The sequence below is a fragment of the Carlito syrichta genome, unplaced genomic scaffold (assembly GCF_000164805.1).
Source record: "Carlito syrichta isolate Samal-C Ts95f unplaced genomic scaffold, Tarsius_syrichta-2.0.1 Scaffold302450, whole genome shotgun sequence".
Classification (NCBI taxonomy): domain Eukaryota; kingdom Metazoa; phylum Chordata; class Mammalia; order Primates; family Tarsiidae; genus Carlito; species Carlito syrichta.
This window is the reverse complement of record NW_007246546.1, coordinates 511743-538200: the sequence shown is the minus strand read 5'-3', so window position 1 is coordinate 538200 and position 26458 is coordinate 511743. Positions and strand designations below refer to the sequence as shown.

The following is a 26458-nucleotide window of genomic DNA, read 5'->3' as shown; positions in this document are numbered from 1 at the left end:
CAGGCAATCCACTCACCTCGGCCTCCCAAAGCATGGGATTACAGGCTGAGCCACTGACCCTGGCTGGTTAAGGGACTTTACTGGAGCCTGGGGCAAGGGTCCACATGAGTCCTGTACCTCAGGCCCAGGTTTCTCCAAGCTCTAGCTATTTCTAGAGTTCCCTGTGCCCACCTCTTGGCTAGTCCCAGGAGCATGTGGTATGTGCCCCTCAGCAGAACGGCAGCCTTGTTCCTGCAGGTAGAGCCCTACTTGCTTATTGCTGGGCCCTCAGAGCCTGTATCCAGCAGGATATTGATATGGTTCTTAGGCTCAGGACAGCTGCCAGGCCAGATGTCTTCTGAAGAGGCAGGGAGCAGTTCTACTGGCCCAAACCTGGGGAGGGGCAGGGGAGTGTGTTGGCTGTGGGGCATTTGTGGGTACCCTGTACTGAGAGCACTGACCAGTATTGGGTCAGATTTGGTATTTGGGAGGACCTCTGGAGGATGACGAGTAGATGTCTGGTGGGTTTCTGGAACCACTGGGTTGGATGGCGCAGAGCAAGAGGGTCTCCCTGCATCTCATGCCAGGCTCAGAGTCTAGGCTTAGAGACTGAGGGGCATCTTCAGAGGTGGGTGCATGTGTAAGACATTTGGCAGAGCCCTTGGGGCTAGGGGTGCCCCTAGACATAGGGAGTGCTTAACTACCCATGCCTGATTTGGGCACTCGCCACCCCATGGGGGCTTTGGCAGCCTCTCAAGGCCACAAAGGGGCAGTAGAAATGGGGTGGGGTGAGTGTTTCCCGGAACAGAGGCCCAGAGGCACCCTGGGAAGGGGGGTTCCTCTGCAGCTGGATCACATCAAGCCAGATGCACAGCCTGGAAAATTCTTGTGGTTCGGGGTGATACATTCTTTCCTGTAGTGGTCTGGCGGCTGGGCAGTCCCAGATGCCAATCATAGGCAGCTTTGCCACAGACCTGAAGAGTCAGAGGCCCAGGCAGGGCAGCCCCGTTTGTCACAGGCACCCTTGCACCCTTTGCCCTGGGGTTCCACCTTTATAAAAGCAGCTGCTATCTGGGAGCCCCACCCGGTTGCAGACAGTCTCCCCTAAGTCCTGTCCCAGGTGTGGCTTCCTTCCAGTGAGTCACAGGCCTGGATTCCCTCCCCAGCCCTGACTCACCAACAAGGTCCCCTCTTGGTGCTGGTGTTTCCCACTGCCCCCTCCCCCAACGTGGGGAAGAGTTCCTGCAGCTCCGAGCTGGGCAGTCAGGCCTGGATGAGTCATCCCTCAGCTATGTGTCCGCCCCTCCCCTGAGGTGTGCTGCTTGGTTGGCCTGGGCTTTGGGTGGGCTCTGCTGGCAAGCACTGCTCTAGGTTAAGCCTAGAGGACATTGGGAGGCTCCAGGCCTGGCGTAGGATGCCTGTGGCCTGAACTGGAGCCAGACTGCCCTTGTGCTGGAGTCAGGGCTATGGGGTAGGGCGTGATTTCCTCCTAGTGCAGGTCCGTGAGGAGGTGATATAGGAGGATTGCAAAAAACAGACGAGCAATCCCCTCTTCCTAGCCAGGTGTCATACAAATTAGAACAGACTTTCTGATAGACCCTAGCAGGGTAGATGGGCTGAAAGGGCAGCCCTAGAATGAGCCTCAGAGAGTTCCCTGAAGAGAGGTGTGGCATAGAACCCTGGTCCTGCCACACTCAGGCACCCTTCCTGTGTGATGGGCCTTCCCCACTACCCCCATGATGAGGGGGTTATTCTGGGTGACTGTGAGGATGGCATGCATTCCTTCCTTTGCAGTCTTGGCACCCATCATTATATAGTGAAGTGCCAGGCCCCCTGCACCTCCCAAGAGGTGGGCCGGGTGGATGAGGAAACCCTGTTTCCTGTTTCTGGCGGACTGAGGGTGTGGCCATGGGGGAGAGGCTGCCTTTCTCCTTCCCGCCGGGACACTCCCCTCTCCGATGGCAGGCTGGGCGGGGTGGGGCTCCCAGGGGGCGGGCCCGCCTCACCCAGGAGTACAGCAGGCAGGCAGGGAGTGGTCACACTGTGAGCTGAGCTCGTGCAGTGTGAGCGTCCTGTGAAGCCACCAGCTTTCAGTTGCCTGTGTGCTACACAGGGCTGCCTGGAACGCAGCACCTGAGGCCAAGGAACAGGGCAACGAAGGGGCGGGGGCCGAGGCAGCACCATGTCTCAGCACCAGCTCCGCGTACCTGAGCCCGAGGGCGTGGGTCGCAAGAGAACCAGCTCAGAGGACAACCTCTATCTGGCAGTGCTCAGGGCCTCTGAGGGCAAGAAAGGTAGTGGGTACTCCCTGCTGGGCACTCCCCACTGGGCAGGGCGGGCTTCTGCGGGCAGGAAGGCCTGCTTCCTGTGGCAGGAAGCCTTGATACTGGGTGGGGGTGGGGGCCTAAACTCTAAGATGGAGGGTTGGGGGCCAGCCACCCTTGCCCAGCATGAGTTGGGCTGATCAGTGTCAGCCAAGCCTTTGAGCCTTAGCTGTAGGACCAAAGCGGTTGAGGGCACTCTGGGGAAGACTTGCTGCCCTGTCAGGAGGACATGGCTTCCCTTTAAACACCCCTGATGGGATCCTAGTTCTCCCATACCTCTGCTTAGGTCTGGGGCAGCATGGCGAGGTAGGGGAGTGTGGAGCAGGCTAGGACTTGTTTGCTGTGGGCTCTGGGTGTGGCTCTGGACTCTCCCATCTTCGTTGGAGACATTAGAGGAATTGAGCAGCGGCACCTTGCTGTGTCTGAGTTCCCACCTGGCGGGGCTCGGCTGTCTGAGTTTCTGCTGTTCTAGCTGGTCTGTGGACCAAGGGAGGGCCAGGTCTCCATGTGTGGTCTGAGGTAGGCTTTGGGGCCCTCTTCGGTAGGGATCTGGCCAGCCAGGCTGCTATCTGCATAGTGGTCAACTCCAGGGCCTCCTTGGCCTTCTCCCAATCCCCAGGTAAACTAGCTTTGTCTTCCCCAGATGAGCGGGACCGTGTGCAGAAGAAAACCTTCACCAAGTGGGTCAACAAGCACCTCATCAAGGTTGGTGGCATATGCTTGTGAGTGTGTCACAGGGCTGAGATTGAGGGTGGGAGGGAAGAAGGGTTACCCGCCCCCTGCCTGAGGCTGTCTTCACACTGCTTGTGTGCTCACCTTTCATCTCTCTGAAACCTGTTATTTTCTGTCCTCTTTCCTCCCCATGCTCTCGCTCCTGTCTCTTTCCTCCTCCTCTTCCTTCTCCTGGTTTCTCCTTGTAGCACTGGAGGGCAGAGGTAGGTGCCTCCGTTGGGGTATGGAGCATGTTCTGTGGGTTTCCTCTGGGGTCAGCACCTAGCTCGTTGGTTGTCTGCTCCTGGGCCTATTGGTGGCTCTAGGGGATCTGTGACTACCCTAGACCCTGCTGTCCCCACAGGCTCAGAGACACATCAGTGATCTGTATGAAGACCTCCGTGATGGCCACAACCTCATCTCCCTGTTGGAGGTCCTCTCAGGGGACAGCCTGGTATGTGTGTCCTTTGCCTGCCTCTGGGGCCTACCTGCCCCCACCTGAACACTCTGTCTGCCTCTCCTCCTTGGGGCCTTTTCAGTTGCCCACTTTGAGTCCAGCTTGGCCCCCTCTTGCCTTCTCCCTGGGAGCAGCCCGGCCTCGCCCCTCACTGCATCTCCCATCCAGGGTGTCAGGCATCGCAGCCAGGGCCCCAGCCTGGAAGTGGCCATGACCCCTGTGCCTTAGGACCACTCTGGCCCTTGCTGCCCTCTGCATCGGAGCCCTAACACAGTAACCTCATGCTCTGCTCTGCTTTGGTTTCTCTGCTGCTTGGACTCTGAACCTTGACCTCTGCCCTTTACCCTTTGCCCTGCTCTGGCTGGGCAGCCGCGGGAGCGGGACGTGATCAGGAGCTCGCGCCTGGTGAGTGGCTGTGCCTGTTGGTCACAGCAGCACATGGGCTCCTGAGACCATGGAACCCAGCTCACCGGGGTTGGCGGCAAGTCCAATCCAACCCACACCTGGATCTTGGGCGGGCAGGTGGCTGTGTCAAGTTGCCAGCTTGCTGCACTGTCCAGGGCTGGCCTGGGACCTGCCAGCAGCTGCCATGGCTGCCACCACTGGGCAGGAGGACCCCCTCCTTTTAATGCCACTCCACCCGAAGCTTCCTGACTATTGTCTCCTCCCCACCCCCTTCCTTCCTTTCTGCAGCCTGGGTCTTTGGACTTCCCGAGCCCCTGCTGGGCTTGGCCCAGTTTCTGGATTGGTGACCTCCCTTTCCCAGCTAGGGAGGGTAAACCTAGGCTGTGGGAGGGGCTGCTGCCCCACTGGGGAAGACCGTTGGCTCAGTGGCTGCAGCTGCATTGAGGGGTACTGAGGGCGGGACCCTGGAGCTGCAGCTGGGTTGTGGGCATTGACCATGCCATGCCTCCTTTCACAGCCCCGGGAGAAGGGGAGGATGCGCTTCCACAAGCTGCAGAATGTCCAGATTGCCCTGGACTACCTCCGGCACCGCCAGGTAAGGGTGTCTACCTGGCCACAGACCCCCTCACCAAGCCAGCCCCACTCTGTGGGTCATAACTGAGAACCCCTTAATCACAGGTGAAGTTGGTGAACATCAGGAATGATGACATCGCTGATGGCAACCCCAAGCTTACCCTCGGCCTGATCTGGACAATCATTCTGCACTTCCAGGTAGAATGGCTGCCCCCAGCCCCTCCGCCAATCCCCAGGAGTCTCCACAGTTGCCATGGGCTCCTTACCTGGTTTCTGGCTGGGGTGTGGCCCAGGAGGTAGTACCTTTGGTATGATGGCACCTTGGCGCCTTCTTGCCAATTCCAGCCCTGGGCTGACTTCATGGCCTTAGGGCCCAGGCCTCTCTCCAAGGCCTGTCTATTCTGTGCCCTCTGGCCCCAGCTAGGCAGGGCCTGCAGAACCTCCCTGTGGAGGAATGCATTCTCTGCTGCCTGCCCTGGGGAAGCTTCTGGAGCAGCATAGGCTGTACCAGCTGACTCACCCGGCCGCACAGGAAGCCACAAATCTGAGAGCTGGGCAGGCAGAGCCTAGTTAGCATGGCAGCTGAGTCACACAGCCTGGCAGGACTACAGACAAACAGCTAAGGGCAGGCAGTGCTGATGGGCAGACAGGCTGAAAGACCCTGGCTATGGGGTCAGGATGGGACTGAGTGCAAGGCTAGGCTGCCAGGCCCATGCATCATGCCTACCCCCTAGAGGCCCCACTCCTCTGGCTTGCAACCAGAGAGGAGGGCTTGGTCTGCCCCCTCCATAATCATTCTCAGGTTTGGGGGTTCTGGCCAGTTTTAGGGATCTGTAGTTCTTCTTTGCCCACTTTCCTCTAGCTCTTCTCTGTGTCAGTCTCTGGGGATATAGGGTACAACCTGGACCTCCCAGCTAAAGGGAGACCAGGGCACCTGCAATTGGGGTTAGGGGCTCTTACTTGCTCTGTGGCAACTGCTGGCTGAAGTGGGCTTGGTTCATGGCCCCAAAACATGGCTGGCTCCGGGAGCTTCCCAACATGGAGGAGCCTGAGAACCCTGCCCTGCCTCATCTGACCTGGTGGCTCCCTGTGCACTCCAACTGGGTGCTTAGCTGCCCCTGCCCTTCTGTATGTGATCATGGGTGCCTGCCAGGTAGGGTGGCCAGGGCTGAGCTGTGGCCTCCTGCCCTCTTTGTGGGCAGATCTCAGACATCCAGGTGAGCGGGCAATCAGAGGACATGACTGCCAAGGAGAAGCTGCTGCTGTGGTCCCAGCGCATGGTGGAAGGCTATCAGGGCCTGCGCTGTGACAACTTCACCTCCAGCTGGCGTGACGGCCGCCTCTTCAATGCCATCATCCATCGGCACAAGTATGTGGTCCTGGGAGGTGTGGGGGCCATGGGCAGGGGGCATGCCCAGAGCACCTCAGCTGGGCGACTTTAGACACGTTGGGGCAGGGAGGGTGGCAGGAAGGGTGGGGATAAGTGCCAGCCAGCCGCCTGGGGTGATGTAGGCTAGCAGGGCCCAATCTTATACTCATGCTCTACCAACCTTCTCCTGGGCCTTTTGGAAGCACCGCTGTTTCCATGGGGCTGGAGGGCCTGTGGGCTGATGGTTCCCATAACCATGAGAATCTGCCCCATGTGGATACCTCAGAAGGGGCCTGGCAGGCAAGGTGACTGCAGGGAGCTTGAGCTGACAGACATCCACTGCTGAGGACAGTCCCCCTGTGTCTGTGTCCACCGTGGGTCCCTTGGGCTTCTGGAGATGGGGGTGACAGGGTTCTTTCAGGTCTGCCTATAGGGGTAGCGTATCTTTCAGAGTGTAGGGTTTTGTGGTTTCCGGGATGTGTGGAGAAGTCTGCCTGCTGGGTGGGCCCCACTGCCCCTCATCCCACTCGCCTCATCCACCTGCTCATTGTCCACAGGCCCATCCTCATCGACATGAACAAGGTGTATCGTCAGACCAACCTGGAGAACTTGGATCAGGCCTTCTCTGTGGCAGAACGGGACCTGGGAGTGACTCGGCTCCTGGACCCAGAGGGTACGTGGTACTGGTGCCTCCTCCCTGTTCCTTCCCCCACTGCTCGACAGAGCTTCCTCTGACCTGCCCTCCCTGGCAGATGTGGACGTCCCTCAGCCCGACGAGAAGTCCATCATCACCTATGTTTCGTCCCTGTATGATGCCATGCCTCGTGTGCCAGATGTGCAGGATGGGGTGAGGGCCAATGTGAGTAGTGGGCCTGGGGGCTCTGGTGGGCCTTGGGCCCGGCCCCCAATGGCCCCTGACGCCACTTGCTCACATGCTCACAGGAGCTGCAACTTCGCTGGCAGGAATACCGTGAACTGGTGCTGCTGTTGCTGCAGTGGATCCGGCACCACACCGCTGCCTTTGAGGAGCGCAAGTTCCCCTCCAGCTTTGAGGAGATTGAGGTGGGCCTGCCTGCTAGGGTGGGAGTCCTGTGCCTACCTTGGGGGCTGGGTGTGGTTGCCAATACCCCTTGTCCCCACAGATCCTTTGGTGCCAGTTTTTAAAGTTTAAGGAGACAGAGCTTCCAGCCAAGGAGGCAGACAAGAACCGGTCCAAGGGCATCTACCAGTCCCTAGAGGTGAGTGGGGCACCTGAGAGGGAGGTGAGTGGGGTGTCCTGGAGCCCTAGGCCAGGAGGACTTGGCCCTGCCTATTGAGACTAAGACTGTTCAGGTCTGGTGGACTGGGTTCCCCAGGCCTGGCACTCACCTTCCTAGCAGGCTTAGGCCCGAACTTGGCCCCTGCCCACAGGCGGCGGTGCAAGCAGGCCAGCTCAAGGTACCTCCTGGCTATCACCCGCTGGATGTTGAGAAGGAGTGGGGCAAGTTGCACGTGGCCATCCTGGAGCGGGAGAAACAGCTTCGGAGCGAATTTGAGAGGTGAGTGAATGTAGGGGAAGCCACGAGTGGGTGGGGCTCTGTGGTGGCAGGGGAGCCACCCGAGGGTGAGTCACTGCCTGGGGAGGAAACCCCCCTCAGGCGGGGTGGGGGGGGAACCCGAGCTCCTACTAGCCTGCGGGACAGTGGGCCACAGGCAGGAGGCTGGAGCTGGAGAAGAGCTGCACTCTGGACTGGGAGTGTGTTGCCCTATCTGGCTCACAGCAGGTCCTGGGTGCTTTTTGGGCCTTAGGCTGGAGTGTCTTCAGCGCATAGTGAGCAAGTTGCAGATGGAGGCGGGGCTGTGTGAGGAGCAGCTGAACCAGGCCGACGCCCTGCTGCAGTCGGTGAGGGGGAGGGGAGGGGTGGAGACTAAAAAAGGGGCAGGACTGGGCCTGGAGGAGGCCGGCTTGCGGGTAGGTGGGTGGGCAGGCGGGAGGGAGGCTGGCCAGATGAGTCTGTCACACCCTGCAGCCTGTAAGCCAGGAGAGGGCTGTCCCACTAGGCTCATGGGGCTGGGGCAGGGCTTGGAGGTGGGGAAACCAGGCCTAAGCTCCTCCCTCCGGGTATGTAGCCAACTCTCACTGCCTGCTTTGGGCGGAGTTGCCTTCTGGACACCAGGCAGGACACAGAGAGGCTACCCTGTCCCCTGCTGTGCCCTTTCTTCATGAAGGGGCTTACTGTTGGTGGAGGGGTGGTAGGGCAGGACCCAGACCTGCTGCTGGTTGTGTACCCGTGGGGCCCAGAAGACACAGGCCTGTGTGGGCCCTGACAGGAGCTTGGTGGGGGAAGTTCCCTGGGGTGAATGATGGAGGATGAGGCACAGGAACTCGTGGACAAGGCCGTGAAGGGTGCTGGTCCTCAGACCTAGCACAGTTCTTTTGGATTTTATCCTGATCCCCCAGAAGGCCAGTGAATAGCGATTTGGCCAGAAGTGCATGTCAGGCAGATGTATAGGAAAGAAAGGGCAGGTATCTGGGGCTAGCGAGCCAAGTGAGGCCTGGGTCTTGGGCTGGGGAAATGAGGGTGACCACCTTGGCCAAGGCCCCTGTGAGGTCAGGAGGTGGGTCAACTGGGCTCTGAGTCACAGGTGACCACCTTGCAGGATATCCGGCTGCTGGCTGCAGGCAAAGTACCACAGCGAGCTGGGGAGGTGGAGCGGGACCTGGATAAGGCAGATGATATGATCCGGTTGCTGTTCAATGATGTGCAGACCCTCAAGGATGGACGGCATCCACAGGGCGAGCAGATGTATCGCAGGTGGGGCCTGCCCTGGACACTCCCTGGGTGGCATGGGTACAGGCAACCTTGGGCCCACTGACCCCTTCCTGACTCCTCTGCTGCCCCAGGGTGTACCGTTTACATGAGCGCCTGGTAGCCATTCGCACCGAGTACAACCTCCGGCTGAAGGCAGGTGTCGCAGCCCCTGTAACCCAGGTGACTCAGGTTACGCTGCAGAGCATGCAGAGGCGCCCTGAGCTTGAGGATTCCACACTGCGCTACCTGCAAGACCTACTGGCCTGGGTGGAGGAGAACCAACGCCGAGTGGATGGTGCTGAGTGGGGCGTGGACCTGCCCAGTGTGGAGGCACAGCTGGGTAGCCACCGAGGCCTGCACCAGTCCATTGAGGAATTCCGGGCCAAGATTGAGCGGGCACGGAGCGATGAGGTGAGTGGCACCGTGGGGGTAGACAGTGGGTAGCGGGCTGGGACCTGGCCATTGCAGGCCTTACCCCTTTCGTATACTGCAGAGCCAGCTCTCCCCTGCCATCCGGGGTGCCTACCGTGACTGCCTGGGTCGTCTGGACATACAGTATGCCAAGCTGCTGGTGAGTGAGGTGGGGACAGGGATCTGGGGAGGTGGATAGGCTGTGGCCTGCTGACACTTATCTTCCTGCCCACAGAACTCCTCCAAGGCTCGCCTCAGGTTCCTGGAGAGCCTGCACGGCTTTGTGGCAGCTGCCACCAAAGAGCTAATGTGGCTGAACGAGAAGGAGGAGGAGGAGGTGGGCTTTGACTGGAGTGACCGCAATGCCAACATGGCCGCCAAGAAGGAGAGCTACTCGGTGAGCAATGGCCCTGCCCTCTGGAACCTTCCTTGGTCTGTGCTGTGGTTGTCCCCCACAGTCAGGAGCTCCTGGTTGGTGACCAGTCAGATCCAGCCCAAGGCTCCACAGAGACCAGCACGGGATTCGTGTTGGGGTTTGCTGGGAGACTGATAGACCCTGGCATGGCCCTGAGAGCCTCTGCCTCCGTGTCAGGCCCTGATGCGTGAGCTAGAGCTGAAGGAAAAGAAAATCAAGGAGATCCAGAACACTGGAGACCGGCTGCTACGGGAGGACCACCCTGCTCGACCCACAGTGGAGGTAGGGGTGGGACTGTGGGGGACTATCTTGGGCTCTCTAGGTGGGGGTGGGACTGTAGGGGACCACCCTGGACCCCCAAGTGGGGTGGGGTGAAGCCTGATGAAGACCCGTTGTCCTGCAGTCCTTCCAGGCTGCCCTGCAAACCCAGTGGAGCTGGATGCTACAGCTGTGCTGCTGCATTGAGGCACACCTGAAGGAGAACACCGCCTATTTCCAGGTGAGACATGGAGCCTCCCCCTCCTCCCCTGCTCCCTATGGCTCAGCTGCAGCCTTGGAGGAGCCCATGGACTGTCATGTCGGAGGAGTAGCCCCTGACTGACAGCCCTCCTGTCTGTCCAGACTTTGCCAGCTTCTTCCTGCACCCCATCCTACGGGCCTTGGGTCAAAATCCTCCCCCCGTCCTCTTGGGGCTTTGCTACCTCCTGCCTCAAGTCTTATCTCTTAGGCCTACACTGGGCAGCTCTGGCCTGAGGCTCTTGGCCCAGGTAGTCTGGCTTGACCCACTCCTGCTGCCCCAGTTCTTCTCAGATGTTCGGGAGGCTGAGGAACAGTTACAGAAGCTGCAGGAGACACTGCGCAGGAAGTATAGCTGCGACCGCTCTATCACTGTCACCCGACTTGAGGACCTGCTGCAGGATGCTCAGGTGAGGCAGACAGGGGCAGGAGTGCAGGGAGAGAGGCTAGCCTGGAGTCTGGGCTGCACTGGAGGTGGGGGACAACTGGAGGGGCCAGCAGGGAATGGGAGGCACGGTGTGGGGCATAGAAGTCAGCCAGGTGTGGGGGTATGGCAGTGAGAGGGTGGGCAGCAGGTGGCTGGCTGCAATGGGATGAGTCTCCACCCCTGGGGAGCACCAAATGAACAGAGGCCTGAAATCGGCAGTTGTCACTAGCCCTTTTGTTGTAGATGAGTGCATTGGCTTTTTGGCCTGACATCTGGAGCAGGCAGTCTGAAGGACAGGGGTAGGTGGGCACCCAGGAAGCTGGAGCACATGCATTTGGGAATGATGGGAGGAAGAGGGCTGGGGCCCCCTCAGCAGCAGCAGCAGCAGCCTGGGGGAGGGCAGGAGAGGTTCAGGCAGCTCCAGGGTAGACACTGACTCTGCGGCCTTGAAAGCTTTGCCCTGGGGGAAGCAGTCACCTTCTGTAGCCTAATGGAGAGGGACAAGGGGAAAGGAATTGTAGGGGCTAGAGTATAGCCAGGAGGGTGATCTGGGGCGAGGGGAGGATACCCAGTCTCGGTCAGGGAGGAGGAAGGGTCTGTGAGATTTGCTTGCGGCCAAACCTTCTGCCTCCAAGTGTGTCTACCCTAGAAATACCAGGAAGATCCCACAGACCTGGTCCTGTAGAACTGGGGGGTGTCTGCTTCTTGCTGGGAGCAGGCCTGTGGCTCTTCATGGCACCTTATGCAGATGTGCCATGTGTCTGGATGCTGGATGTATCTACCTGAGCTGCCCCTCCCCAACAGGATGAGAAGGAGCAGCTGAACGAATACAAGGGCCACCTCTCGGGCCTGGCGAAGCGGGCCAAGGCCGTTGTGCAGCTGAAGCCCCGCAACCCAGCCCACCCTGTGCGAGGCCATGTGCCCCTGCTGGCCGTGTGTGACTATAAGCAAGTGGAGGTGAGGGCTGGGCCAGGGACTTGGCTGGAGGGGTGTGGCTGGGCAGGGCATGGGCGTGGCCACATCAAAACCAACTCTGACTGTCCCAGGTGACCATGCACAAAGGTGATGAATGCCAGCTCATGGGCCCTGCACAGCCGTCCCACTGGAAGGTGCTCAGCAGCTCTGGCAGTGAGGCTGCTGTGCCCTCTGTGTGCTTCCTTGTACCCCCACCCAACCAGGAGGCCCAGGAGGCCATCACCAGGTGGGTGACCAGGGTGGCAGGTGGAGGGGGTGGGCAGCAAGTGGGGCCCTAGCAACCCTGACTGTGGTCCTGACCTGCCAGACTGGAGGCCCAGCACCAGGCCCTGGTTGCACTGTGGCATCAGCTGCATGTGGACATGAAGAGCCTTCTGGCGTGGCAGAGTCTCAGCCGCGATGTGCAGCTCATCCGCTCCTGGTCCCTGGTCACGGTATAATTGCCTCCTGGCTGAGGGCTCTCTAAGTGGGAGGAAGGGAGGTGGTGTCCTGCGGGGCACTCGTCTGTCTTGCTCCATGCTCAGCCCCTTGTGCTGTCCCCAGTTCCGCACGTTGAAGCCAGAGGAGCAGCGCCAAGCTTTGCGTAGCCTGGAGCTGCACTATCAGGCCTTTCTGCGGGACAGCCAGGACGCTGGTGGCTTCGGGCCCGAGGACCGACTGACAGCTGAGCGCGAGTACAGCTCTTGCAGCCGACACTACCAGCAGCTGCTGCAGAGCCTGGAGCAGGGTATGGGGTGGGCAGGGCCCAGGGTAGATGGGTGGGCCGTTGGTGGGCCGGGCATTTGAATTACCAGGATGTGTCCCCCAGGCGAGCAGGAGGAATCTCGCTGTCAACACTGCATCTCAGAGCTCAAAGACATCCGGCTGCAGCTAGAGGCTTGTGAGACTCGCACCGTGCACCGACTTCGGCTACCACTAGACAAAGAGCCAGCACGGGAGTGTGCCCAGCGCATCGCTGAGCAGCAGGCAGGCACCATCCCCAGCCCAGTCTCTGTCCCTCTTCCCAAACCCTCCTCCCTCCCTCAAGGGGTGCTGTGCATTGGGTCTGATAATCTGTGTAACCACTGTTTGTTCTCTTTGCAGAAGGCACAGGCGGAAGTTGAGGGACTGGGCAAGGGGGTTGCCCGGCTCTCTTCTGAGGCCGAGAAGATCCTGGCCCTACCTGAGCCATCGCCTGCTGCCCCTACTCTGCGCTCAGAGCTGGAGCTGACACTTGGCAAGCTGGAACAGGTTCGCAGCCTGTCTGCCATCTATCTGGAGAAGTGAGTGCTCCTGGCTGCAGTCGAGGGGCTGGGTTGGGTGGTGGTGAGGGCTGTGACCCTGGAAGCATTCTCGGTAGACGAAGGGAGGGGGCATGAGAGGGCAAGGGCAATGAGTTGGACGCTTGGACGCTGTTGAGTGATCTGTCCAGGTGATAGTGGGCTCAGACCAGGGTGGCAGCCGTGGAGAGGCAAGGAGAGTTAAGGGCCACACCATGGTACCCATGGGACTTTCTAATGATTAGACGTGGGGTATAAAGGAGAGAGGAGTTGAGGGGGACGGGGAGTTGTTCACTGAGGTAGGAGGCTGTGGGAGTCAGGACTCGGAGAAATTCGGTCTGGGGGATGTTGGTGGCAGCCAGCCCAGGCTGGAAAGTACTGGGAAGGAGTGATCCAGGCCAGTGAGGGTCCAAGGAGGGCGGGATTGGCCATGTGGAGGACACAGATGACAGCAGAGAGGGGCTTCTTGGTGGAAGGTGGGGGAGAAGACCTGCAAGGAGGTGGCAGGAGTGGAAACAGCAGATGAGACAGTAGAGGCTGGGGGGCAGTGAGAGGCCCAGCCTGATAGTGAGGTCTGTTTGGGGTCCTCTCTATGGTCTCCCAACTCCCCTCCCCCAGTCTCTTCCCCAGCTCCAGAGCCCCAACAAGCCCTCCCACCCCCTGCTTCTCCTACCTACCCTCCCCCGTGCCCAGCTGCAGGACCTCTTCTCTTCTTCTTTGCTGTTTGTTTCAGTGTTTTTCATTTTGGAGGCATAAAGGTAGTATGTTTGCGTGGATCCACTTTCAGTAGTAGTGAGAAATCTCCTTTCACCTGATCTCTCATCTGTCTGATTCCTGAATTACCCCTCAAAGGCCTCTGGCATTTATTTCCAATGTATTATCTCATAGTCTCTTGCTATATTACAAACACTGTATCTACCCTTTATCTATCCTTCTCAAATACTGACAGTGTTTGAGAGAAACGTCACAGTCTGCTGTTTGGTGCCATTTCTGCCCTGGGTGTTCCTTTCACCTAGTCTTAGGCTAGAAGGCTGAGAACTACATTTCCAGGCCATGTGGGTGTCAGGACACCACTGGCATGCAGTCAGTGGGCTCTGCTGCCCCCAGGATCTTAGAATCTGATATTCTTGGCTGGCATATCCTCACTTTAGGTCTTTAGGCTGGAACTCAAGTGTCTCAAAGTCTCCTATCCACCTTCTCCCAAGTCTCAGCTCTTCTCCTTGAAGTCTGTGACCGCAGGGGTCAGCTGACCTCCAGGGCCCTGGTTTCATCCCCCGGGCTGCCTCCAAGCTCCACTCTCCCCTCAGGCTCAAGACCATCAGCCTGGTGATCCGCAGCACACAGGGGGCTGAGGAGGTGCTCAAGGCCCATGAGGAGCAGCTCAAAGAGGCCCAGGCTGTACCTGCCACCCTCCCAGAGCTTGAGGCCACAAAGGCCTCACTGAAGGTACTATTACAGGGGCTTGTACTTTGCTGGGGGCTGGGGACTGGGGACAGCAAGCCCAACTGAAGCAGCCCATACCCTTCCTGTCCCCAACAGAAGCTGAGGGCCCAGGCAGAGGCACAGCAGCCTGTGTTTGATGCCATGCGGGATGAGCTGCGTGGAGCACAGGAGGTAGGCGAGCGGCTACAGCAGCGGCATGGTGAGCGGGACGTGGAGGTGGATCGCTGGCGGGAACGGGTCACCCAGCTGTTAGAGCGCTGGCAAGCTGTACTGGCCCAGACCGATGTGCGACAACGTGAGCTTGAGCAGCTGGGCCGCCAGCTGCGCTACTACCGTGAGAGTGCAGACCCACTGAGTGCCTGGCTGCAGGATGCCAGGCAGCGGCAGGAGCAGATCCAGGCCATGCCCTTGGCCGACAGCCGGGCTGTGCGGGAGCAGCTGCAGCAGGAGAAGGTGGGCCCAGGTTGGTGGGGAAGAGAGTGGCAGGGTGTGCTCTGTAGCCACTGTGCTGACCACCCTTCCACCTCAGGCCCTGCTGGAGGAGATTGAACGCCATGGCGAGAAGGTTGAGGAGTGCCAGAAGTTTGCAAAGCAGTACATCAATGCCATCAAGGTGAGGCCCAGGCCTCTTACCACCTTTGCCAAGCCCCGTGTCCTGGGACACTTGCTGGGTTGGTAGGCCTAGGACCCTGGTGGTGCCCCACAGCCTAGGCTCATGCCAAGGAAAGCCTGTGGGGTGGATGTGGGGTCTGGGGGGGACAACCAGAGGGCAGAGCCAGTAGCTCACAAGTGCATCCCCATAGGACTACGAGCTCCAGCTGGTCACATACAAGGCGCAGCTTGAGCCGGTGGCTTCCCCAGCCAAGAAGCCCAAGGTCCAGTCTGGGTCGGAGAGCATCATTCAGGAGGTATTGGGTGGGGCAGACCAAAATTGATGTGGGGGAGGGGCTGGTGGGCCTCTTGGGATTGTGGCTGTCTCAGGAATAACCCTGGCTATATCCCCTCAGTACGTGGACCTCCGCACACGCTACAGTGAGCTGACCACACTCACAAGCCAGTACATCAAGTTCATCACCGAGACTTTGCGGCGCATGGAGGAGGAGGAGGTATGACCAGGTTGCAGTGGGACCAGGATGGGGTGGGGAGTCCTTCAAGGAGCCATCAATCCCACATAGTGTAGCATTCCTTACTCTCCTGCCTGGTGCTGCTCAGCACCCCTTACTCCCAGCACAGCCCACCCCAGGCTGCCCTCACCTGTGTGTGGCCTGCCCTCCTTGGTCTGGCGCTGTTCTGCTCCCCCCGCGGTGGCTGGTGCCTCCTTTCTCTGTTGGCAAGCATCCTTCACCTGCAACCCACTGGCTCTCGTGCGCGTTCTTCCAATTCTGCGTTGGTCTTTCCATTCAGTCCTTTGCACTGGAAAGAGTCGGGGGTGTTAAGTCTTGGGCCTGGGGTAGAGTATCCCAAGTTGTCTCAGTGGGCAGGGTGCCTCCCTGCCTCTTGATTGGTCCTGTCATCTGGGCTGCCTCTTTGCTGGGAGCTGCCAGCTTGAGAGTACTCTTTTGAGCTGGCTCAGATATGCACTGCTGTCCCCACTCTGGCCGTCGTACTCTGCCCCACCCCTCTGAGCTTTGGGAGCCACCTCTGGTCGGGGAGAGGGGCCCTGTGGTGGGAGCCAGACCCATCGGCGTCTAGCAGAGCTCAGGCAGGGCTGTGTGGTGGGCGTGGCTCGCAGGCCCTGCGAGCTCCTGCTTTGCTCTCTCTTTCTCTCCCTGTCCATCTGTCTCCGTCGCCTGTCTGCGGGAAGAGGGGAGGATGCCTGGGCCTCCTTCCCCAGGCTGGTGAGCATGGTGGGGCCGGCTGCGCTCGCTGCCCGAGTGCTCTGGGCGGGTGCACGCTGTCTCCTTCGCCGGGCTGGGGCCTGTCCTCCCTGACCCTTGCCCCGTGCTGTCATAGTGAACTGTGGTGGTGCCGTGTCCTGTGAGCTCCTGACACCTGCCCACGCTCACGTTCTCTCTGGTTCTCTTCTTCTCTCTGCCGTGGCCACAGAGGCTGGCCGCGCAGCAACGGGCAGAGGAGCGGGAGCGGCTAGCCGAGGTGGAGGCTGCACTGGAGAAGCAGCGGCAGCTGGCTGAGGCACATGCCCAGGCCAAGGCACAGGCGGAGCAGGAGGCACAGGAGCTTCAGCGGCGCATGCAGGAAGAGGTGGTGCGGCGGGAGGAGGCAGCAGTGGATGCACAGCAGCAGAAGCGCAGCATCCAGGAGGAGCTGCAGCATCTTCGGCAGAGCTCAGAGGCGGAGATCCAGGCCAAAGCCCGGCAGGCAGAGGCAGCTGAGCGTAGCCGGCTGCGCATTGAGGAGGAGATTCGTGTGGTGCGCCTACAGCTGGAGACAACTGAACGCCAGCGTGGTGGGGCCGAGGGGGAGCTGCAGGCACTGCGTGCACGGGCGGAGGAGGCCGAGACACAGAAGCGGCAGGCTCAGGAGGAGGCCGAGCGCTTGCGGAGGCAGGTGCAGGACGAGAGCCAGCGCAAGCGGCAGGCAGAGGCGGAGTTGGCCCTGCGTGTGAAGGCTGAGGCTGAGGCAGCACGTGAGAAGCAACGGGCCTTGCAGGCACTGGAGGAGCTGCGGCTGCAGGCAGAGGAAGCAGAACGGCAGTTGCGGCAGGCCGAGGCAGAGCGAGCACGCCAGGTGCAGGTGGCCCTGGAGACGGCTCAACGCAGTGCAGAGGTAGAGCTGCAGAGCAAGCGTGCCTCCTTTGCGGAGAAGACGGCGCAGCTTGAGCGCTCTCTGCAGGAGGAGCACGTGGCCGTGGCACAGCTGCGGGAGGAGGCTGAGCGGAGGGCGCAGCAGCAGGCAGAGGCTGAGCGTGCCCGTGAGGAGGCAGAGAGAGAGCTGGAGCGCTGGCAGCTGAAGGCCAATGAGGCTCTGCGGCTGCGGCTGCAGGCAGAGGAGGGGGCACAGCAGAAGACTCTGGCACAGTCCGAGGCTGAGAAGCAGAAGGAGGAGGCAGAGCGTGAGGCGCGGCGCCGCGGCAAGGCGGAGGAGCAGGCTGTGCGGCAGCGGGAGCTGGCGGAGCAGGAGTTGGAGAAGCAGCGGCAGCTGGCGGAAGGCACCGCACAGCAACGCCTGGCTGCGGAGCAGGAGCTGATCCGGCTGCGGGCCGAGACGGAGCAGGGGGAGCAGCAGCGGCAGCTGCTGGAGGAAGAGCTGGCCCGGCTACAGCGTGAGGCAGCTGCAGCCTTACAGAAGCGCCAGGAACTGGAGGCTGAGCTGGCCAAGGTGCGGGCTGAGATGGAGGTGCTGCTGGCCAGCAAGGCCCGGGCTGAGGAGGAGTCACGCTCCACCAGCGAGAAGTCCAAGCAGAGGCTGGAGGCTGAGGCTGGCCGGTTCCGCGAGCTAGCTGAGGAGGCTGCCCGCCTACGTGCCCTGGCAGAGGAGGCCAAGCGGCAGCGGCAGCTAGCTGAGGAGGATGCAGCACGGCAGCGGGCTGAGGCAGAGCGGGTGCTTGCTGAGAAGCTGGCTGCCATCAGTGAGGCCACACGGCTAAAGACAGAGGCAGAGATTGCACTCAAGGAGAAGGAGGCCGAGAATGAGCGCCTGCGTCGGTTGGCAGAAGACGAGGCCTTCCAGCGGCGGCGGCTGGAGGAGCAGGCAGCACAGCACAAGGCCGACATCGAGGAGCGCCTGGCCCAGCTACGCAAGGCTTCAGAGAGTGAACTGGAGCGGCAGAAGGGGCTGGTGGAGGACACAGTACGGCAGCGGCGGCAGGTGGAAGAGGAGATTCTTGCACTGAAGGTGAGCTTCGAGAAGGCAGCTGCCGGCAAGACAGAGCTGGAGCTGGAGCTAGGGCGCATCCGTAGCAATGCCGAGGACACACTGCGCAGCAAGGAGCAGGCAGAACTAGAGGCCGCACGGCAGCGGCAGCTGGCTGCGGAAGAGGAGCAGCGGCGTCGCGAGGCCGAGGAGCGTGTGCAAAAGAGCCTGGCGGCCGAGGAGGAGGCTGCACGGCAGCGTAAGGCTGCGCTGGAGGAAGTCGAGCGGCTCAAAGCCAAAGTAGAGGAGGCGCGGCGTCTGCGCGAGCGAGCAGAGCAGGAGTCGGCACGGCAACTGCAGCTGGCCCAGGAGGCTGCCCAGAAGCGGCTGCAGGCAGAGGAGAAAGCACATGCCTTCGCGGTGCAGCAGAAGGAGCAAGAACTGCAGCAGACACTGCAGCAGGAACAGAGCATGCTGGAACGACTGCGCAGCGAGGCAGAGGCAGCACGGAGAGCAGCTGAAGAGGCAGAGGAGGCACGGGCACAGGCTGAGCGTGAGGCCACGCAGTCCCGGCGGCAGGTAGAAGAGGCCGAGCGACTGAAGCAGTTAGCAGAGGAGCAGGCACAGGCCCGGGCACAGGCCCAGGCTGATGCAGAAAAGCTGCGTAAGGAGGCCGAGCAGGAGGCAGCACGGCGAGCACAGGCCGAGCAGGCGGCCTTGCGGCAGAAGCAAGCCGCTGACGCGGAGATGGAGAAGCACAAGAAGTTTGCTGAGCAGACACTGCGGCAGAAGGCACAGGTGGAGCAGGAGCTGACAACACTGAGGCTGAAGCTGGAGGAGACTGACCACCAGAAGAGCTTGCTGGATGAGGAGCTGCAGCGGCTGAAGGCAGAGGCAACAGAGGCCGCCCGCCAGCGCAACCAGGTAGAGGAGGAGCTCTTCTCAGTGCGCGTGCAGATGGAGGAGCTGGGCAAGCTCAAGGCGCGCATCGAGGCTGAGAACCGCGCACTCATCCTGCGTGACAAAGACAACACACAGCGCTTCCTGCAGGAGGAGGCTGAGAAGATGAAGCAAGTAGCAGAGGAGGCTGCACGGTTGAGCGTGGCTTCCCAGGAGGCTGCGCGGCTGCGGCAGCTGGCAGAGGAGGACCTGGCACAGCAGCGGGCCCTGGCAGAGAAGATGCTCAAGGAGAAGATGCAGGCGGTGCAGGAGGCCACACGGCTCAAGGCCGAGGCAGAGCTGCTGCAGCAGCAAAAGGAGCTTGCACAAGAGCAGGCACGCCGGCTGCAGGAAGACAAGGAGCAGATGGCGCAACAGCTGGCACAGGAGACACAGGGCTTCCAGCGGACTCTAGAGGCAGAGCGGCAGCGGCAGCTGGAGATGAGTGCCGAGGCCGAGCGCCTCAAGTTGCGGATGGCTGAGATGAGCCGGGCTCAGGCCCGTGCTGAGGAGGACGCCCAGCGCTTCCGGAAGCAGGCAGAAGAGATTGGTGAGAAGCTGCACCGCACAGAGCTCGCCACCCAGGAGAAGGTGACACTGGTGCAGACACTGGAGATCCAGCGGCAGCAGAGTGACCATGATGCTGAGCGCCTGCGGGAGGCCATTGCTGAGCTGGCGCGCGAGAAGGAGAAGCTCCAGCAGGAGGCCAAACTGCTGCAGCTCAAGTCCGAGGAGGTATCGCCTCATTCCCTCCACAGGGGGGTGGGCCCCAGGGACCTGCCTTGGGTGGGCGGCGGGTGCTCCCAGTCTCTGTGGTTCCTAACTGCTCCCCTTCCCTCTCACAGATGCAGACGGTGCAGCAGGAGCAGCTGTTGCAGGAGACACAGGCTCTGCAGCAGAGCTTCCTCTCTGAGAAGGACAGCTTGCTACAGCGGGAACGCTTCATCGAGCAAGAGAAGGCCAAACTGGAGCAGCTCTTCCAGGATGAGGTGGCCAAGGCACAGCAGCTGCGTGAGGAACAGCAGCGACAGCAGCAGCAGATGGAGCATGAGCGGCAGCAGCTGGTGGCCAGCATGGAGGAGGCACGGCGGCGGCAGCGTGAGGCAGAGGAGGGTGTGCGGCTCAAGCAGGAGGAGCTGCAGCGGTTGGAACAACAGCGGCGGCAGCAGGAGGAGCTGTTGGCGGAGGAGAACCAGAGGCTGCGTGAACGATTGCAGCGCCTGGAGGAGGAGCACCGGGCTGCACTTGCACACTCTGAGGAGGTTGCTGCCTCGCAGGCGGCTGCCACAAAAACCCTGCCCAATGGCCGGGAGGTGCCCGATGGCCCAGGCATGGAAGTAGAGTCTGAGCACAGCTTCGATGGCCTGCGGCGGAAGGTGCCAGCCCAGCGGCTACAGGAAGCGGGCATCCTAAGCACAGAGGAGTTGCAGCGACTGGCACAGGGTCATACCACGGTGGCCGAGCTCGCACGGAGGGAGGACGTGCGCCAATACCTGCAGGGCCGCAGCTGTATTGCAGGGCTGCTGCTGAAGCCAACCAATGAGAAGCTGAGTGTCTACACAGCCCTGCAGAGGCAACTGCTAAGCCCTGGCACAGCACTCATCCTGCTGGAGGCCCAGGCAGCCTCGGGCTTCCTGCTGGACCCTGTGCGGAACCGGCGGCTGACCGTCAATGAGGCCGTGAAGGAGGGTGTGGTGGGCCCTGAGCTGCACCACAAGCTTCTGTCAGCTGAGCGTGCTGTCACAGGCTACAAAGACCCCTACACCGGAGAGCAGATCTCCCTCTTTCAGGCCATGCAGAAGGACCTCATTGTCCGGGACCACGGCATCCGACTCCTGGAGGCCCAGATTGCCACGGGCGGCATCATTGACCCCGTGCACAGCCACCGTGTGCCTGTGGATGTGGCCTACAAGCGTGGCTACTTTGACGAGGAGATGAACCGCATCCTGGCTGACCCAAGTGATGACACCAAGGGCTTTTTTGACCCCAACACGCATGAGAACCTCACCTACCTACAGCTGCTGGAGCGCTGTGTGGAAGACCCTGAGACAGGCCTGTCCCTCTTGCCACTCACAGATAAGGCCGCCAGGGGTGGGGAGCTGGTCTATACTGATTCAGAGGCCCGGGATGTGTTTGAGAAGGCTACCGTGTCTGCACCATTTGGCAAGTTCCAGGGCAAGACAGTGACCATCTGGGAGATAATCAACTCAGAATACTTCTCGGCAGAGCAACGGCGGGACCTGCTGCGGCAGTTCCGCACAGGCCGGATCACGGTGGAGAAGATCATCAAGATCATTATCACGGTGGTGGAGGAGCAGGAGCAGAAGGGTCAACTCTGCTTTGAGGGCCTGCGCAGCCTGGTGCCTGCCACCGAGCTTCTGGAGAGTAAGGTCATTGACCGTGACCTTTACCACCAACTGCAGCGGGGTGAGCGTTCTGTGCGAGAGGTAGCTGAAGCCGACACTGTGCGGCGGGCCCTACGGGGTGCCAATGTCATCGCAGGTGTGTGGCTGGAGGAGGCAGGGCAAAAGCTAAGCATCTATGAGGCCCTGAAAAAAGACCTACTGCAGCCTGATGTGGCCGTGGCCCTGCTGGAAGCCCAGGCTGGCACTGGGCACATCATCGACCCTTCTACCAGTGCTCGGCTGACTGTGGATGAGGCAGTGCGTGCTGGCTTGGTGGGCCCTGAGCTGCATGAGAAACTTCTGTCGGCTGAGAAGGCTGTGACAGGCTATAGGGACCCCTACACCGGGCAGAGTGTCTCCCTGTTCCAGGCCCTGAAGAAGGGCCTCATACCCCGGGAACAGGGCCTGCGCCTGCTCGATGCCCAGCTGTCCACGGGCGGCATCGTGGACCCCAGCAAGAGCCACCGTGTGCCCCTGGATGTGGCCTATGCCCGAGGCCACTTGGACAAGGAGACCAACAGGGCCCTGTCGACACCCAGGGATGATGCCAAGGCCTACTGCGACCCCACCACTCGGGAGCCGGTCACCTATGGCCAACTCCAACAGCAATGCCGGCTTGACCAGCTCACAGGACTGAACCTGCTGCCACTTTCTGAGAAGGCTGCCCGGGCCCGACAGGAGGAGCTCTACTCTGAGCTGCAGGCCCGCGAGACCTTTGAGAAGACCACAGTCGATGTCCCCGTGGGTGGTTTCCAGGGCAGGACATTGACAGTGTGGGAGCTTATCAGCTCTGATTACTTCACAATGGAACAGCGGCAGGAGCTGCTGAGGCAGTTCCGCACAGGCAAAGTCACCGTGGAGAAGGTCATCAAGATCCTTATCACCATCGTGGAGGAGGTGGAGACTCTGCGGCAGGAAAAGCTGTCCTTCAGCGGCCTCCGCAACCCTGTGCCAGCAAGTGAGCTCCTGGCCTCCAAGGTGCTCAGCCAAGCCCAGTTCGAGCAGCTCAGGGATGGCAAGACCACAGTCAAGGACCTGTCAGAACTGAAGTCTGTGCGGACACTGTTGCAGGGCAGCGGCTGCCTCGCTGGCATCTACCTGGAGGATGCCAAGGAGAAGGTGACCATCTATGAGGCCATGCGCCGGGGCTTGCTTAGACCCAGCACGGCCACACTTCTGCTTGAGGCACAGGCAGCCACTGGCTTCCTGGTGGACCCTGTGCGGAACCAGCGCCTGTATGTCCATGAGGCTGTGAAAGCGGGTGTTGTGGGCCCCGAGCTGCATGAGAAGCTGCTATCGGCTGAGAAGGCTGTGACTGGCTACAAGGACCCCTACTCAGGCACCACCATCTCCCTCTTCCAGGCCATGAAGAAGGGCCTGGTCCTCAGGGAGCACGGTATCCGCCTGCTGGAGGCCCAGATTGCCACAGGTGGTATCATTGACCCTGTGCACAGCCACCGCCTGCCCGTGGACGTGGCCTACCAACGTGGCTACTTTGACAAGGAAATGAACCACACTCTGGCTGACCCGAGCGATGACACCAAGGGCTTCTTTGACCCTAACACGCACGAGAACCTCACCTACCTGCAGCTGTTGGAACGATGCGTGGAGGACCCTGAGACGGGCCTGCGCCTCCTGCCACTAAAAGGGGCAGAGAAGGCAGAGGTGGTAGAAACCACACAGGTATACACCGAGGAGGAGACCCGGAGGGCATTTGAGGAGACACAGATCGATATCCCTGGTGGTGGTAGCCATGGCAGCTCCACCATGTCCTTGTGGGAAGTGATGCAGTCAGATCTGATCCCTGAGGAGCAGCGGACCCAGCTAATGGCTGACTTCCAGGCTGGCCGGGTGACTAAGGAGCGCATGATCATCATCATCATCGAGATCATCGAGAAGACTGAGATCATCCGCCAGCAAAACTTGACCTCTTATGACTACGTGCGCCGCCGCCTCACAGCTGAGGACCTGTACGAGGCTCGGATCATCTCCCTCGAGACCTTCAACCTGCTCCGGGAGGGCACCAAGAGCCTCCGTGAGGTCCTCGAGGTGGAGTCGGCCTGGCGCTACCTCTATGGCACAGGCTGTGTGGCTGGCATCTATCTGCCTGGCTCCAAGCAGACACTGACCATCTACCAGGCCCTCAAGAAGGGACTGCTGAGTGCTGAGGTGGCTCGCTTGTTGCTGGAGGCACAGGCGGCCACAGGCTTTCTGCTGGACCCAGTGAAGGGCGAGCGGTTGACTGTGGACGAGGCTGTGCGGAAGGGCCTTGTGGGCCCTGAACTGCATGACCGGCTGCTCTCAGCAGAGCGGGCAGTTACTGGCTACCGTGACCCCTACACCGAGCAGACTATCTCGCTCTTCCAAGCCATGAAGAAAGAGCTGATCCCTGCCGAAGAGGCCCTGCGACTGCTGGATGCCCAACTGGCCACCGGTGGCATTGTGGACCCCCGCCTAGGCTTCCACCTCCCACTGGAGGTGGCTTACCAACGTGGCTACCTCAGCAAGGACACACATGACCAGCTGTCAGAGCCCAGTGAGGTGCGCAGCTACGTGGACCCGTCCACTGACGAGCGCCTCAGCTACACGCAGCTGCTCAAACGATGCCGCCGTGATGAAAACAGCGGCCAGCTTCTCCTGCCACTCTCAGACACCCGCAAGCTGACCTTCCGTGGCCTGCGTAAGCAGATCACCGTAGAGGAGTTGGTGCGCTCCCAGGTCATGGATGAGGCCACAGCGCTGCAGCTGCAGGAGGGCCTGACCTCCATCGAGGAGGTCACCAAGAACCTGCAGAAGTTCCTTGAGGGTACTAGCTGCATTGCTGGTGTCTTTGTTGATGTCACCAAGGAGCGACTGTCGGTGTACCAGGCCATGAAGAAGGGCATCATCCGCCCTGGCACAGCCTTTGAGCTCCTGGAGGCACAGGCAGCCACTGGCTACGTCATTGACCCCATCAAAGGACTCAAGCTGACCGTGGAGGAAGCCGTGCGTATGGGCATTGTGGGCCCTGAGTTCAAGGACAAGCTGCTGTCAGCTGAGCGCGCTGTCACTGGCTACAAGGACCCCTATTCTGGAAAGCTCATCTCCCTCTTTCAGGCCATGAAGAAGGGCTTGATTCTGAAGGACCATGGCATCCGCCTGCTGGAGGCCCAGATCGCCACGGGTGGCATCATCGACCCTGAGGAGAGCCACCGACTACCTGTGGAGGTGGCATACAAGCGTGGCCTCTTTGATGAGGAGATGAATGAGATTCTGACCGACCCCTCGGATGACACCAAGGGCTTCTTCGACCCCAACACAGAGGAGAACCTCACCTACTTGCAGCTGATGGAGCGTTGCATCACTGACCCCCAGACAGGCCTGTGCCTCCTGCCACTGAAGGAGAAGAAGCGAGAGCGGAAGACATCCTCCAAGTCCTCAGTACGCAAGCGCCGTGTGGTCATTGTGGACCCAGAGACAGGCAAGGAGATGTCAGTGTATGAGGCCTACCGCAAGGGCCTCATTGACCACCAGACCTATCTGGAACTGTCCGAGCAGGAGTGCGAATGGGAAGAGATCACTATCTCCTCCTCAGACGGTGTGGTAAAGTCCATGATCATCGACCGCCGCTCTGGCCGCCAGTACGACATTGATGATGCAATCAGCAAGAACCTCATTGACCGCTCTGCCCTGGACCAGTATCGTGCAGGCACACTCTCCATCACTGAGTTTGCTGACATGCTCTCAGGCAATGCTGGCGGCTTCCGCTCCCGCTCCTCCTCGGTGGGCTCCTCTTCCTCCTACCCCATCAGCCCTGCCGTCTCCAGGACCCCCCTGACCTCCTGGTCTGACCCCACTGAAGAGACAGGCCCTGTGGCTGGCATCCTGGACACAGAGACGCTGGAGAAGGTGTCCATCACGGAGGCCATGCACCGCAATCTGGTGGACAACATCACTGGGCAGCGGCTGCTGGAGGCGCAGGCCTGCACTGGGGGCATCATCGACCCCAACACCGGCGAGCGCTTCCCTGTCACCGAGGCTGTCAACAAGGGCCTGGTAGACAGGATCATGGTGGACCGCATCAACTTGGCCCAGAAGGCCTTCTGTGGCTTTGAGGATCCACGCACTAAGACCAAGATGTCAGCTGCCCAGGCCCTGAAGAAGGGCTGGCTGTACTATGAGGCAGGTCAGCGCTTCCTGGAGGTGCAGTACCTGACAGGTGGACTGATCGAGCCCGACATGCCAGGCCGCGTTCCCCTCGACGAGGCCTTGCAGCGTGGTACAGTGGATGCCCGCACTGCCCAGAAGTTGCGTGATGTGGGGGCCTACTCCAAGTACCTCACCTGCCCCAAGACCAAGCTCAAGATCTCCTACAAAGACGCACTGGACCGCAGCATGGTGGAGGAGGGCACAGGGCTGCGGCTGCTGGAGGCTGCTGCCCAATCCAGCAAGGGCTACTATAGCCCCTATAGTGTCAGTGGCTCTGGCTCCACTGCCGGCTCACGCACTGGCTCACGCACCGGCTCCCGGGCCGGCTCCCGTCGTGGCAGCTTTGATGCCACTGGCTCCGGCTTCTCCATGACCTTCTCTTCCTCCTCCTACTCCTCCTCTGGCTATGGCCGCCGTTATGCCTCAGGGCCCTCAGCCTCCTTGGGGGGTCCTGAGTCTGCTGTGGCCTGAGCCCTGCCTGTGCTCCCTGCCCCTACTCTGCATGTGGCCAGGCTCCCACCGAGGCGCTGGGGTCCTACTTCAGTGTTTAAAGGTGTCTTCCTCCCAAGCGGTGCCTAAAGTTTAACCAAAAAGACCAGACTAATATATTAATATATATCTGCTGTCCAGACAGCCTGTATCTTGGGGGATGGGGCTGGCCCAGCCCTGCTGACCACTTCATCCCCCTCGGGTCTCCCCACTCCCTTCTACCTGCCACTCACCACAGCCAGGTGCCTTGGAGAGTCCAGAGCTGGACCCCAGCCCACCTCTCCTGTCTCCCCAGGGAGGGTTCTCTCTGGGCGAGGCCCCCTGCCCCGTGTGCCAGCCCCACTGGTTACTCCCCACCAGGTCTAGCTGCTGAGGCAGCTGGGCTCAGTCCCATCATTAGAGGGCCCTCAGCCCTCTCGGGGCTTTGACCCCTGGGCCAGCATTTTCTCTCCAGTTTGTTTCCAGGACTGGCCTGCTTACTCAGTGGGCCTGACTGGGGAGGGAGGGAGGGAGGGAGGGAGGAGTCTCCAGTCATCTAGCTCTTCCAGCCTGCCCCTTCCCAGAAAAGCCCCTTCCCCATGGGAAGATGAGGGTCCAGCCTGCAGAGCCAGCCGGCCCAGGCCCCAGC

The 26458-nt window shown here is 60.7% G+C and overlaps 1 protein-coding gene across 5 annotated transcripts in view; it reads left to right on the top strand.

Moving 5' to 3' along the window:
• Positions 1 to 26343, top strand: part of PLEC (plectin) — a 35735-nt gene extending 9392 nt beyond the window's left edge. For 4 of the 5 annotated variants that reach the window (XM_008056717.1, XM_008056721.1, XM_008056719.2 and 1 more), the window contains exons 2-32: positions 2947 to 3008; positions 3379 to 3468; positions 4394 to 4471; positions 4555 to 4647; positions 5652 to 5818; positions 6376 to 6491; positions 6571 to 6677; positions 6761 to 6880; positions 6961 to 7056; positions 7229 to 7356; positions 7607 to 7700; positions 8459 to 8613; positions 8703 to 9021; positions 9104 to 9181; positions 9257 to 9418; positions 9614 to 9718; positions 9840 to 9935; positions 10237 to 10362; positions 11184 to 11336; positions 11426 to 11580; positions 11662 to 11788; positions 11898 to 12081; positions 12163 to 12320; positions 12438 to 12616; positions 13921 to 14059; positions 14153 to 14509; positions 14586 to 14669; positions 14860 to 14964; positions 15064 to 15162; positions 16103 to 19483; positions 19594 to 26343. In XM_008056717.1, the coding sequence (XP_008054908.1) occupies positions 2947 to 3008; positions 3379 to 3468; positions 4394 to 4471; positions 4555 to 4647; positions 5652 to 5818; positions 6376 to 6491; positions 6571 to 6677; positions 6761 to 6880; positions 6961 to 7056; positions 7229 to 7356; positions 7607 to 7700; positions 8459 to 8613; positions 8703 to 9021; positions 9104 to 9181; positions 9257 to 9418; positions 9614 to 9718; positions 9840 to 9935; positions 10237 to 10362; positions 11184 to 11336; positions 11426 to 11580; positions 11662 to 11788; positions 11898 to 12081; positions 12163 to 12320; positions 12438 to 12616; positions 13921 to 14059; positions 14153 to 14509; positions 14586 to 14669; positions 14860 to 14964; positions 15064 to 15162; positions 16103 to 19483; positions 19594 to 25812 (13532 nt within the window). In that variant the 3' untranslated portion in view covers positions 25813 to 26343. Of the gene's footprint in view, positions 1 to 2048; positions 2274 to 2946; positions 3009 to 3378; positions 3469 to 4393; positions 4472 to 4554; positions 4648 to 5651; positions 5819 to 6375; positions 6492 to 6570; positions 6678 to 6760; positions 6881 to 6960; positions 7057 to 7228; positions 7357 to 7606; positions 7701 to 8458; positions 8614 to 8702; positions 9022 to 9103; positions 9182 to 9256; positions 9419 to 9613; positions 9719 to 9839; positions 9936 to 10236; positions 10363 to 11183; positions 11337 to 11425; positions 11581 to 11661; positions 11789 to 11897; positions 12082 to 12162; positions 12321 to 12437; positions 12617 to 13920; positions 14060 to 14152; positions 14510 to 14585; positions 14670 to 14859; positions 14965 to 15063; positions 15163 to 16102; positions 19484 to 19593 lie in introns of those variants that run through there. The other variant, XM_008056720.2, reaches the window with a different exon arrangement.
• Positions 26344 to 26458: the final 115 nt, after the last annotated feature.